This window comes from Primulina tabacum, chromosome 9, assembly GCF_025594145.1.
Source record: "Primulina tabacum isolate GXHZ01 chromosome 9, ASM2559414v2, whole genome shotgun sequence".
Taxonomy (NCBI): Eukaryota; Viridiplantae; Streptophyta; class Magnoliopsida; order Lamiales; family Gesneriaceae; genus Primulina; species Primulina tabacum.
Genome location: NC_134558.1, coordinates 33,388,936 through 33,403,626, shown reverse-complemented (window position 1 = coordinate 33,403,626; position 14,691 = coordinate 33,388,936). Strand labels below are relative to the sequence as shown.

General features: G+C 35.8%; 1 protein-coding gene across 1 annotated transcript; it reads right to left on the bottom strand.

Moving 5' to 3' along the window:
- Positions 1-10,538: 10,538 nt before the first annotated feature.
- Positions 10,539-12,296, bottom strand: LOC142555335 (zinc finger protein CONSTANS-LIKE 16-like). The gene is made up of 2 exons (XM_075666160.1): positions 11,187-12,296; positions 10,539-11,053 (listed from the first exon to the last, which is right to left on the bottom strand). Exons 1-2 carry the CDS (start codon positions 12,144-12,146, stop codon positions 10,820-10,822), a joined length of 1,194 nt encoding a protein of 397 aa, XP_075522275.1. The 5' UTR covers positions 12,147-12,296; the 3' UTR covers positions 10,539-10,819.
- Between the last annotated feature and the right edge of the window lie 2,395 nt (positions 12,297-14,691).

Genomic DNA, 14,691 nt, shown 5'->3' with positions numbered 1-14,691 from the left:
AAACACTTGTCCACTGTTTCCACATCAAATAAAGAAATTGGTCAAGGAAATGTCTACTAAGTCCAGGGACCCGTACCCTGGCCCGGGGACCCGTACCCCGGTTATCTACTAAGTCCAGGGACCCGTACCCTGGCCCGGGGACCCGTACCCCGGTTATCTCCTAAGTCCACGGACCCTTACCTTGGACCGAGGACCCGCACCCCGGTTATCTCCTAAGTCCACGGACCCTTACCTTGGCCCGAGGACCCGCACCCCGGTCATCTACTGAATCCAGGGACCCGTACCGTAGTCCAGGTACTCGTACCCTGGTTATCTATCGGGCCCAGGGAATCATTCCAGTAACCTGTACCCTGATTATCTATCAAGACCAATCTTATATTAAGCCCCCGAGCTCATGCTTTGTGAATGTGTATTGGTTAGTGATTGATAAAATTCACAGTTATTACAGAATTCGAGTCAATTCACAACCCTGAAAATATTTTGAAATAATTATCAAATGCGAGAAAAGGAAATATTTCATTAAAAGGAAAATATTTACAAGGTGCCCGGAAGCCCGGGAATAAAAAAAAAGAAAAAAGAAAAGACAAACACAGTCCTAATCTACTTTGGGATCTTGACCCTGGTCCTCCTCCTCTTCTTCTGGGAGAGACGCAGTAGCCTTCTCCAAATCAGGGAAATCCTCCCGGTCCGCCGGAACAAGGCCCGCCTCCTCAAACTGCTCCAGGCATTTATTGAAGCCCTGTTCGAAGTAGGGGAAAGCTTTGTCAGCCACCATCTTCTTGAAGTTTGCCATTTGTTCCGCCTGGGCAGTCTTTATAAGATTCGCAGCAGCCTGAAAATCCTCGGCTCGGACCCGGGAGGACTCTGCTTCTTCTCTGGCCGCCTGCGCCTCTGCTCGGGCCTCAGCAAGCTCTGCCCGAACCAGGCCCATTTGTTGCTCCCAGACCACCCTTTCTCGGGACAGAACAAGCTCATGGAGCTCATTCAGCCGGCCTATCTCCTCCTGGAGTTTGGCGTGTGTTTCCCGGGCAGTCTGGGCCTGGGCATTGGCCCCCTTCGCAGCCTGAGCCAATCGCTCAAAGGCGGCCACGAGCATCTGCAAGCCCTGAAAACATGGAAAGTTGGAAAAAATTGATATGATATAATCAAATGATGACAAGTAAAGAGATACTTACAGAGAAGGACCGGGCTACTCCTTTGCATAGCATCTCATTGGGGTGGAACCTTTGTAGATGCCCCACCTCGTCAGGGCGCAGAAGGCCCCAGATCATCTTCACGAGATCCGAGCTGACATCGTCCCCGAAGATGTTGGGGAGGACCCAGGGCCTTCCCCCTGATGGGCCAGCAGGAGAACCAATCAAAGGAGGAGATCGGGCGATCTCCTCAGGAACATCCTCTATGACTACCGTCTCGATGACCGGCTTCATAGCAGCTTTCCTCTTTCGATGATTGAGAGGCGCCGGGTCCTCCCCATGGGCCGAGGGAGTAGTCTCCTCCCTGGCAGAAACCGCCTGCTCCCGGGCCTCAGCCTCCACTCGGGCCTGGCGCTCCTCAAGTTCCCGGGCCTCGGTCTCCGCCTAGGCCTGACGCTCTTCTTGCTCTTGAGCCTCTCGGCCTGGGCTTTCTTCTGCTCTGTCTTCCTCCTGGCTGCCGCCTCAAGTAAGCTGGCCTTGATCATATCTTCTGCGGCTACATCACAAATCGACAAGTCAGAAAAGTTGAAACATATTAAAGATAAGCAGATCAAGGGGAAGTAATTTACCAGCCTGCGACCCGGGTTGATCAAATTCATCGATGATTTGATCTACAGGGTCTTCGGGTCGGGACCCGATCCCATAATGGACCAGATTCCCCCCCCCCCCCCCCCCCCCAATCAACACTGAAGACAAGAAGGATTGGTTCTCCAGGGCTTCCCAAGCTTGGATAAAGGGGGGAGGAGTTTGTAATCTTTAGGAAGCTCGGGTTGATTGGGTAGAAAAGAAAGAAAACCCAGGTCACAAGACGGAGGGGCCGGAAATTGTAAAAAGAAAAATTTATTCTTCCGCCCCTTCAAAGATGAAGGGATGTCTGTCAAAAACGATAATGCATCCGGGCCATAAAATAAAAGACCACATCATTAAATCGGCAGGAGTAAAAGTAATGAAAAATAGAAGAATTGATCAGAAGGGATTTCATGCGAAACAAAATGAAAGTGACAGCCATAATGTGAAAAGCATTAGGATGGAGGTGATTGATGGGAAGCCCAAAGAACCGGGCAACCGCCTCAAAAAAGAAAGGGATGGGGAAACGAAGCCCACTCTTGAGTTGTTCTGTGAAGAAGGTTTGAAAACCTGGGGGAGGAGTGTCCGGGTGATCGGAAGACCCGGGGATTTGAATTTTGTAGGTGGAAGGGATGGACCCTAAGGACCTAATTTCTTCTATACTACCCGGACGAAGGGTAGAAGTTACAGTAGAGAACCACAAGGGCCCTGCTACCTTATCTTTCCCCTTGCCCTGGGTGCTAGAAGGCCGGGAAGAAGAAGCTTTGGGTTTCTGAAGAGGTCAGAAATAGGAGATAGATATGCCTATAGGGATATGAACAGATTGCTCGGAAGGAGTCGGGGAGTTATCCTCTGACCAACCCCTGACGTTTTTACCGGAACTGGAAGATGTAGAGTTGGACATGGTTAAAAAAGAGTAAAAAGAAGGGAGATGAGAGGCACTTACGGTGACGGAAGAGCTAATAGCAGAAGTCGCCGGAAAGATTTGTGCATCGAAAGACTTGAGAGAGAATTTTTGCAGAGTTTGGCCACGAAATGAATTTGCAAGTGATTTTTCGAAAATCGGTTATCTACTATATATAGGGGAAATGATTCATCTACACCGTTGATCTAAAATAGATCGGATGGACCAGATTAACCTAGGAAATTAGGCGGCATGATTGGGCAGGGTATTTGAAAAGACAGGTTCGAGGGGCCATGATGGTTTATCTTCTCGGAATACGAAGAGTTCTGATAACTTTAAAGATAGGGCTTACGTCGGCATTGATGAATATGACATCATCCTTATCACCTCGGGGAGACTAAACGACAAATTAATCTTCCTGACCGGGCACACAGAACTAATCGAGACAGCGAGTAGACTCTAGCCCGACTATTTAAGGAGGGAGTGATGATACTCCGGGATGTCACGGGTCAGGGATGGTTCCTGGGACGTCCCGAGCCAGGGAGCCTGACCATGAGGAATGCCAGGGTCAGAGGGATGAAATGTTCCTGGTCAATAAAGCAACCAGATGGGTTAACACCCGAGTCATGGAACTACCCGGGACGAGGAGAGTATGACTGAAAGAAATCATGGGAGTGGGCAATCAGTTAATAGGTCGGGCTATTAGACCACCCGGAACGTAATTTCCCCGGGACGTTGCATACCCTGGGTCCTCATAAGAAATCTCGGGAAGTATTTTACCCAAGCCACTTCGATAGTAGTGCCGCATTTAATACCGCCGATGAACAGGATGTATGCAGCCGACCTATCTCTGACACTAGTGCAAGTGGTTAATGAATCAAGTGGGTTGGATGTGACTAGTATGCGATTTGACATGTCAGAATAATATGGTATAATCAGCCACCCTACTATCATTAATGCTCAAACACAAAGAACGAGGTCATCATTACATCCTCTGTTATAAATATCAGATTCTTTACTTGCGTTTATTCTCTATTAAGATATTAACTTACACATTGAATGCTCTCATTTATTGCTCATTTACTCTCCACTCCACACCAATCACACAGCCATCATTTGGTTACATTGGTTTTCTAGCTTGAGTGTCCTGCTGACTTAAGCTTCGGAGTGGTCACGTCGGACACGTCTCCGGCGCCCATTCACGTGGTTCTTTTCTTGTTCGCAGATCTCTCAAATTATTCAAGGAGTCAAGAAGTTCAGCCTAGACATCCAACTCATATTTCCTTCATCTTGATAGCAAATCCGGCAGAGTACCCGACCCGACTCGTCCATTTCGCCCGGGTTGCATCAATCTAAAATAATACCATTCATCTAATTTGCAACAAAATCTATTCTAATTAGAGAGCAATAGTTAAATATACAATTTTTTTTAAAAAAAAAAAATCTTATTTCTTTTAATCTTTCATCCCTAAAACAAAATTCCTCTCCACTTGACTTTATTGCATGATAAGCCATGATACAGATACAAAAATGTATATAAAAAATTTCAGTTATATTAAATATATTGACACGTTCTATATGATATGTATGTCCAATGCCATGCTAAGGTTTTTATATATGTTAGTCAGTAGACACCCCATTTGGTGTGAAAACCATGTCAAATAATCTTTAAAATGTTTTACACCAATGTTTGTATATAAATTATCCCCTGTGGATGGTTCATAATATCTCTATCTTTAACGGTTGTCCCCTCACCAAATCAAGGAGTTTTTGCTAAATCAGTAAAGTTTGAAGAGAGGGAGAGTGAAAAAAGAAAATGGCAAAAAAGAAAATGAAGCTAAGAGGAAAAATGTAAAAAAAAAAAAAGGAATAATAGACAACCTCCAGATTTAATGCACTGCAAGGAAAAAATGGCAAAATGGAGAGTAAAAAGACAGCAGGAGAGAAACAAATCCAAGGTACAAAATCTAAAAAGTGCTGTCCAGAAGATCAGACAAATACCTTCTCGTTTTTTTCAACCTTTTTCATAGCCAGAGCCAAACAATCCTCTAGACCCTTTTCGGAACAAAACCCGATAATCCACAATCTTGGACTAGAGATCATACTGTACTCTCTGAGAATGGATGGATATTATATTTCTATTTCTTTATATGCTCAAAGCATATATAATTTTTTTTTATATAAAAAATATAAATGATAACCGCAGCCAATTTGGTTATTGAGAACAAGTGTAGGATCGAGTCGTCTCGTTAACATCTTACTCAATTCTTATCTCAATAAAAATTGATTTTTTTCCTCCCGATCTCGTACCCGAATTTGGTCAGGTATATAGATGATATCCCAGACCGAAGACTTATTTTGTATAAGTTTATTTTAATTATAATATTTGTTTGTGTGGTTTTTTCATTCAAAGCCCTAAAATCGTCATATATGAGTTAACCCTCTTTTAAATATGTTAGCCAATTATTACATACCCTTCGACCCAATATTATATTATTTAAAATTATAATATTTTAATTCAATGTGTTCATAATATTATAATATTTTTAAAAAAACTAAAGAAAATCTCGAAAATACGGATCGGGGTTTTTTGGGGATAGGAATGAGAAGAGATTCATGATGAGTTTGAGATTTTTAGTTTTTTTGACATCCCTAATCGAGACAAAAAAATATATAAATTTTTTGTTCTCCTCGTATTTGTATAATTTTAAGACAAATATATTCGTGGAATTATTCGTTATAAATACACGTTCTCTAATTTTGCATATTTTAAAAATAAAAAAATTAATTAATTTGGGCCTAATTTGTCAGGTATCAGTCTATTCGGGCTTATGTGGGTTAATACATCAATCAAGATTTCCTTTACCTTATTATTATTTTTGAGAATAAAGGTTTTCTACTTTTCTTGACTCGATCTGCCTCGATCGATGATCTAACATAAATAATCTTGCAATTTTTTTTAAAATATATAAACATAATAGAATGATTCACCATCAAATATTTTATTTTGAATCAAGAATTTATCCTATTATTCTTGAGGTAAAGATATATTTTATTTTCTTATTCTAAAAAAGTCAGAATTGGAATTAAAAATATAAACTAATCAAGTTCATTGCATCATGTCAATTAAATTCTTAGGTCTTTCATGTCACTTGTCCCTCTCTCTCTATATAAAACTCACACGAAGCTGAGTATGTTTTAGAGAATTAGTCAAGCTTGCCGCGACTTACACTGACCAGCAACAAATCCGGTAGCCGGAGCACAAGAAACCGAAGCATTTTTTTTGTACGTGGGTTCACCGGAGATGTCATCTTCCGGCGGAAAAAGACAGGTTTTGCCCTCGTATATTGCCCTGTTTCTTGTCATCTTAATTGTGCGTACATGGAATTCCTGCCAAAGCAAGGTAGGGGCAGTAAGGACATTTCCAGAACAAGCTCCTTCCCCTTCTCCTCTTCCTCCCAAGAATCAAACCATAATCTCCATAGAGCATTTGAATGGCAGTAATGGTACATTTCTTGATTACAAAAGGAGGATACCAAGCTGCCCAGATCCTCTTCACAATTAGTGGAGTTAGTTAATTCAGTTATATTTCTCTTTGGTTTATATTGGTTTGATGTTTTTTCTCGTATTTTTTTCTCCTGAGTAACCTAGGAACTGAATGTTGAATGAGTAAACCGTGAGTACTTTGTTACAAAATGGATGATCGCATTCACCAAGAATAGATAATATTATAGGTGAGTTCTTGAAATCCGGTTCTGTAATCACGCAATCAGGTGTTAATCTATGCCATCATTTTAACTTATACCACAGTTAATTTCTGCCTTATGATATTTCGTCTCTAGCACTTCGTGGGGAAAGTTCTAGTTTATTTAATTTGTTTGTTTCGGCATGTTTTATTTTTAACTGCATTGATGCCAAATCCAATTCTTTCACCATTAGAGCAAACTTTACAGACTTCGTTTTCTTCTGGGAGCCTCTGGAGATAGATATCCAGTTGAGTCTTGTTCTTTTTTATGTTTAGAAACACACGACTTTACAAAGATTTCAGACACAGTTTTCAATTTTAGTATTGCTTAAAGTGGTTGCTGGTATATTGCATACAAGGAGTAAAATCTGTACCTTTTGAATCCTTGTTACGTTACCTCATTTTCCCACAACTGTTATGTTTAGGTATAGTGCACTTGTCATCTAGTCATCAATGGCAAGCTAGGGTTTAAATCTATTTCTTGAGTACCGAAACATAGGAGTGATGGGATTGATTACTTCACTGAAGCAAACATTGATGGGATTGATACTTTCACTTCCCACGATATTATTGGCTTTCTCGTAGAATTTATCCGGTGTCATACGAATAAGTATTTGGATCTTCCATATAATGAATGCAATGATCCCGATTGAAATATTAAGCATGAAATTTTTAAGAAATCAAGCATAAAACCCTTTAGAGTACTATATAAATCAAAACCGAATACACACACATCGACTCATCTCAATCCGACGATCCCAAGTTCTTTTACTCCGTTCAAAAAGTCTTTTTCGACGGATGGTAGGAGGTGAGAAGGGTCTTTATTCCATCCCACTATATATAAGTCGAAAATATATAAAATAACGTTCACAAAAAAGTAGTAGAAATTAACAAGAATGAAGGGTAAAATACAAAGTGTAGATCTATTAGAACATTTTTTTAATTTTAATATGGATCGGGCTGCTGATTGTACTGTTTTACTTATATAAGACTGTTGGACATTCTGCTGTCATTTATAAAGAGTGTGACAAAATTACAAGTCAACCTGAGCCATTGAATGAATTGCTAATATATTTTAACTTGCGGTAGACTTCTTGTCCCATCGCTAAAATGTGAGTTGATAATTTTTAGACTTGAGTTTAATTCATTACATAAAAACTATTTAAAATATCACAAAAATTCATGTCAAGACATTAATATTATTTATTATGTCTAAAATATTATTCATTCATTGTAAAAGTATCATTTTTTGTTTGTTTTCTTATTGAGAAATATAATGTAATATATATGATGTTTTAAGTTTAAAATATTATTTTTTATTCCAAAAATCAAAAACATATTGGATAATATATGCTAAATATTTGAGTGAAAATTAATATTTTTACGTATATTAATTAAGACGACTTATCTATTCATAAAGTATTTTCATTTACAACAAAATCTATAATTTCTCTTCATAAAAAATACTGAGAGTACAAAATTTAGCATCTTTTCCTTGTATAATGCCAAACTGATATCGTTATTAAATTATTGATTATACTTGTCCGTTCAAAAACTTGTATGAGACGATCTCACATGTCGTATTTAGTGAGACAGATCTCTTATTTGAGTCATCGATGAAAAAATATTACTTTTTATGCTAAGAGTATTACCTTTCATTGTGAATATCGATAGGGTTGACCCGTCTCACAGATAAAGATTCGTGAAACTGTCTTATAAGAGATCTACTCATTCGTCTAATCGTCTCCATAACTAAATTTATTCCAAATATCGTGTAGTTAAGAGAGTAAATGAATTTTATTTTATTTTTATTTTACATATACTAATATAATGAAAACATATTAAAAATTAATCTAATTGTGAACTTCATCGAGGAAATGTTTTCTGAAAATTTTATTTAATTTCATATAAATTCGGCCTTGTTGTGTATAAAGTTAAATTAATTGAATATTTAATTAGTTATGCGAAAAGTGGAAGTTTTATTATTTAAATCGATCGAACAACGTAATTAACTCTAAGCTTTGTTAGTTATGTAGTGTTTTCAAATGAATAATAGCGTTTTGGATTAAAAAAATTCCATGTATTAAAAAAGTCGTGCTTTTCAATAAGTAAAACAATATAATAAATAGTAATTTTAGACTTTTTGGACACGTGAAATTAAAATTTTAATTGTTTCTATATAATTTTCCTTTTAAAAACAAAGTGAAGGTCTGGCAAGAACTAGGCGTATTGTTCAAGTAAGTAGTAATCATATTGGGCTTTTTCAGAACTTATCCGTTCAGTCCTTTTGATGGCCTGTTTTAAGTACCCTCCCTGCACCTTTCAAAAGCCCAAAGGTCCAGAAAAAGGAGTAATTTCATTGATTTCTTCTATATTTTGATATATTTAATATTTCATTATTCTGGATATGTTATGATTTTTTCGCTTGAAAAGAAAAGAAAGTGTCAAATACATGAAATACAGTGGAGATAATGCAAACAACCCGAAGATAAATCTACTGTTTTCTTTTAAAAAAATAAAAATTTACAACTCTTAAAGGCAAGTCTCCTATATATAAATAAAGAAAATAAAAAACGTTAGCCAATTCATGTAAGAATAGGTCTCATGTGAGACGGTCTCACGAATTTTTATCTGTGAGACGAGTCAATCCTACCTATATTCACAATAAAAAGTAATACTCTTAGTATAAAAAGTAATACTTTTTCATTGGATGATCCAAATAAGAAATATGTATCACAAAATACGACATGTAAGATCGTCTCACACGAGTTTTTGCCTTCATGTAAAATGTGTAAATAAATATGGAAAATGAAACCAGACGGGTTTTCAAAAATAACAACAAACATTATACTTTTTAATTTTATTTTATTCATTTTTAAATCCATATACGATTATTATTTAAATGTATTTTTCACAATTACCAAAATTCAATATTTATATACTATAGTTTTAATCCAAAACATTATATTTCAAAACATTAAAAAAAATTTGAGAATAAAATTTTAATATTGTCTACATGCTATTAAACGACAAAAAAGGGATGGTGTCAAATCATGAATTCAATACGTGGTCGATATTATATGAGTTAATATCTTAGTTATAAAATAATTAATATTCTGTTTATTTAATATATTTTCATATACATATTCTTAGAAAAAACCTTTATAATATTGTGGTAAAAAATACTTTATAAAAATATTTTATATGTATTTATATAAGCAGAGTTCATGTAAATGCCGGATTAATCGTCTTTTGGGCTGGGTTTTACTAGCATCTCGCAAACTCGGCTTACATTACTGGGCCTTCAAAGCCCATTCAGGTCATATGGTCTCAATTTATGGGTTTTTACAAAAAAATTTATGCAACTTGAATTCATATAAATAAAAATTATTTGTTATATTCATATACATATATTAATTCTTTCCATGATAGGATTTGCAATTTGTAGTATACATTGAAATGTAAGCTTTGAATATATTGATTTGTATTTTTAAGAAATTAGGTTTATTACAATGTATGATCAAACCTTTTAAATTTATTATTAAATTATGTTTTTAATTGTCTGAAACTTCTACGAAATTTATAATCTTATTATACGATAAATAATTAGGGTATATTAATTTAATTAGTTACTTTTTAGTTATTACACTTTAAAATCGATCGATGTAATCATAAAAATCCATGTTCAATCACGTGCAGATGAAATTGTAAAATAGCAAGCAAATGACGAATACCTCGCAACAATCACCAAAGAGTAGGTCTCTTGTGTGACGGTCTCACGAATCTTTATCTGTGAGACGGGTCAACCCTATCGATATTCACAATAAAAAATAATATTCTTAGCATAAAAATTAATATTTTTTCATGGATGACCCAAATAAGATATATGTCTCACAAAATACGACTTGTGACATCGTCTCACACAAGTTTTTGTCAATAACAAATTATTAAATTGTCAGTTTTTATTTTTATTATTTATTTTTTTTAAAAAAAATAAATTGTCAGGTAGAGAAAATATCATAAAATATCGTACTTTCTGCTTTTGAAACATTAGGTACCGAAGAGTGTACCACGCGGCAATGATTGCATTATGAAATAAACTTTTTGAAAGAAGATTTTGAATCAAAAATTGAAATTCAAATTAAACTAGTACATTTGAAAATGATTTACTTCATGCTTGATTTGAATATCCCTTTACTTTACTAAATTCAAGTAAATTAATGAATTTGAAATTCATGTCATTTCAGATGCATCAATCCAAAGACAATCTAACGATTCCTGAGATAAAATTATTGGTTTTCATAAAGAATCGTGGGATGGAGAGAACCATACGCGACGCAGAAATGTATGCCATCTCGGGAACTTGAGAACAAGTAGGTAAGCTAAACTCTAGCACTGAGCAAAGCTAAATTAATTGCGGCTGTCACAAAATGTTGCTCTCTTAACGAACCTCCCTTTCATTCGGGGCCTCTTCTCCGCATTCAATTTCCGAACCTCGTACCTTATTTTCTTCGAGAACAATCTATTCTGACGCTTCTCCCGATACCTAGACACCCTTGCTTCTCTCCCTCCATCAACCATCGCTGCTGCTGCTGCTGCTGCTCCACTCATCTCTCCACATACATGCATAGCTCCACATTTGCCCTGTATTTACAAGTAAATCTGGGTTAATTCCACCCAACGTTAACTTCGCCATAAGGAATCACTATAATCGTCCCACAAAAATCGTTACATCAAAGTTATGAATAATGACAATAAACAAAAAATTTACACATACCGTGCAACCTGACCAACAGTCGCCGGAATCCAATTCCGGCCTTTTTCCGGTTGTCCACGGAGACTGTTTCCCGTCCCAATTTGAAATGATACCTTCATAATCAAGCCTCAAAAAGTTTTGTTTTTTCTTCGAATGACACTTCATGTTCACTAAAATTGGCTCTCCTGTTACTGCAATATTCTTCACTGCTTCTTCACGTTTAATTGAAGAATCATAACCAAAATTAAAGTCAAAATCTTCTCTTCCCACTTCAACTTTAACCCTTTCACACCCTAAAGAATCATTCAATGGATATATTTCTTCTTCATCACGATCCAAAAGTCCTAATCCTTCCATACTACACAAACTGTCGTCGTCTAGCCCTTTACCCAATAAACTCTCGACATCAGCAGCAAACTCAGCTAGATCCATTTCAGATGGAAGAAACCCATGTAGATTATTCATTTCTGGGCTCAAATCATCCGACAGAGACATGGATTCGTGCCCAAAATCAGCAGAATGTGTTATTTCTGCATGAATATTAATATTTGCAGATTCAATAGAATTGCACGGTTTTGAAACAGACTGATCGAATGTAGGAACTCTGCACAGTAACTGTTCCTCATTCTCTTCACGGGAATTCTCTTCGCTGCAAATTTCAGGAACAAGGGGAAGTAGGCTAATGGATTTTTCATCCTTTTTCTGTCTTCGTGTTCGAGCTTTTTTGGTGAAACCCTTGCGCCAAAAAGGCTCATAAAGTTGACATTTTGCATCAAGAGATTTGCTGGATGAGATTTTGAGGCAAACCCTTTCATGTCTCCGAGCTAAATAATTGGCCGAATGAACAGATGAATCGCAAGATTGGCACAAGAATGCATCGTCTGCTGCACAATACCATCTCGCTCTTTTCTTGATGCAGTTATCACAAGCTCTTGCTGATTTTGCTCCAAAGGTGTTAGCTAGTTTTATGTCTGAATTCATGGATCTTGAATATATCTGAGCTTTTCTTATGGCTTGAAAAAGGTAATCAAATCAAGAAAATTACGTGGGCTTTCTTGATTTATCGCATAAACCTTGAGAAGTTTGTTCAAATTATTTGTAGGTGGGGATTGTTCAAGTGTCCCACAGCGTGCACTTTTGCAGTGTATTTATTAGTTTTTGAGTCGGTCCACGTCCAGTTTGTCTATTTTTGGGATATTATCAAAGGGGAGGCTTGGCGATTTTGGGACCCATAACCGAGGGCCTTATCTCTTCTCTCATTGGCTTAGAGGGGAAAAAAATCATATTATCTGGTTTTTATTGGCTGCCTGTTTGATTATTGGATTCCCAATGGACCCCCCTGTTGATTGGAAACAGTAAAAGATCGCATGTTATATAAATTTCTAGCTCGTGTTAATTTCTTGATTTTTAAACTCGAAAGAGACGTTTTTCCTAGGAGTTGTCGTTTTACGAGATGGGCTGTTTCGAAGTCGAGACAAGTAGGTTTTTGGTCCCCGCTCTTCCAGAAACTACAGTAAATAATGATATAGATTGGAGTAATATTTATTAAACATATTATCAAGTTGTAAATCAATGATTGATATATATTGCAAAATATCAAAATCTCTGGGTTATCTCATATATATGTTCGTTTTACCGGACTGAACAAGTTGCTTTGAGATTGTGAGATTTGATGATGGCTGAAGGCAAGTTGGCAAAGATTTGATTGAAAAAACCAAATTTTGACGACTTCGGCTTTGCCTTCATTACATGTTACTTGAATAAGTATCTTGTGAGACGTTCTCACAAATCTTTATTTGTCAGACGGGTCAACTCTACCGATTTTCACAATAAAAAGTTATACTCTTAGCATAAAAAGTAATATTTTTTCATGGATAACCTAAATAAGATACACGTCTCATAAAATACGATCCGTGAGACCGTCTTATACAAATTTTTGTCATGTTGCTTATGAAAAGAAAATTAATTGGTTTTTTTTAATTATGATAGATTCGCTATATTCTGATGTGCTTGTATGAATTTTCGGAACTAAAACAATGCATAAACTAAATATATAATGCGCGACAGATTTATTCAAGAAAGTATTGATGAAGAAAATTAAAATCATTATAATTGACAAAATGTTTACTTACTCATATATTCATAAAGGGAAATTTGATTAATTTTTTTATTATAGTGGGATGCACAAGATTATTAGATTTCTCGATTTAAACTAAACATTTATATCACCCTCTCTATTTAATTAGCCATCCTTTTCGGGTCCCCTCTCTGCTCTCTTCAACTTGTTTCTTATTTTTTTAAAAAAATCTTCAACTTGTTTGAAGATACAGCACAGTACGCTCTTTCGGATGTTTTTAGAGCTACATAATTTTATTTTAATGTAGATTAATTCTATAGCAAAATAACGCAATTTCTGCGTAATATACCCAAAACTTATTTTCAACTCATTTTTTTCAAACTCACTCTTAAATAAATGAGTAGGTCTAATGTGAGACGGTCTCATGAATCTATATTCATGAGAAAGACCGACTCAATCCATACATAAAGTAAAAAATAATATTTTTCATTAGTTAGGTCGATAATCATCTCATAAAATTGAATTGTGAGACGATCTTATTTGAATTTTTGTGTAAATAATATATTATTATATTCACGACAATGATTTTATCTCAACAAATATCTATAAATATATTTATCGATATTTATGTTTGATCTGGTTTCTACACGCCCAAACGCAGCGGAAGATTTAAAATTTTTATTTTATTTTGAAAAACAAAATAATATTTGGACACTCGTATGGTTTTCATAATCAAACATAGGGAGTTGAAAATCTTATACCTTCGGTGAAATTTTCACTTGGCTCCAACTACTCCGGTATTAGCGGATGTAGCTCTTGTTGTAAATCCCTATGAACATTCTTTGATCTCCTAATCCAGTCCACGACTGGAATATTTGTTCCTCTTCTAAATTGCACTAGAAAGTTAGAAGAACTTTTGCGTAGAGATATAACACGAAAAATTTGACTCAATAATATAAGCCGAATTTTTTTCTTGTTTTTAGAAGAGATTTTCGAGAGTTTTGAAACAGTCGAAACTTTTCCTTTTTCAATTCTTGGAGAGTCTCTCGAAAATCCTATATCTAAAATTGAATAAAGAAATCTTAATATTTCTTTTAAACATGATTTACTTAATTAATATCATTAATTAAGTAAACTAAATATTTGGAGGAATAATTGATGCAACTCTCGTGAATCACATTTTGAGATTCGGTGGAGGCTATTTCTTTGAGGTCAAACTTTTCCTTAAAAGGAAATTTTCATGACTTAATTACCATAATTAACATTAATGGACTTGATTAATTAATTGGGCTAGTCCAACTAGTTTAATTAATAAATCAAAGTCCATTAAGAACTTTAATTATTTAGTATGTTGGACTTGTACTCCTACAAGTCCATTAAACATACTTCACATTATATTTAATTTAATTTTTAATAAACTCAACTTTTGAGCTTAATAAATTAAATCAA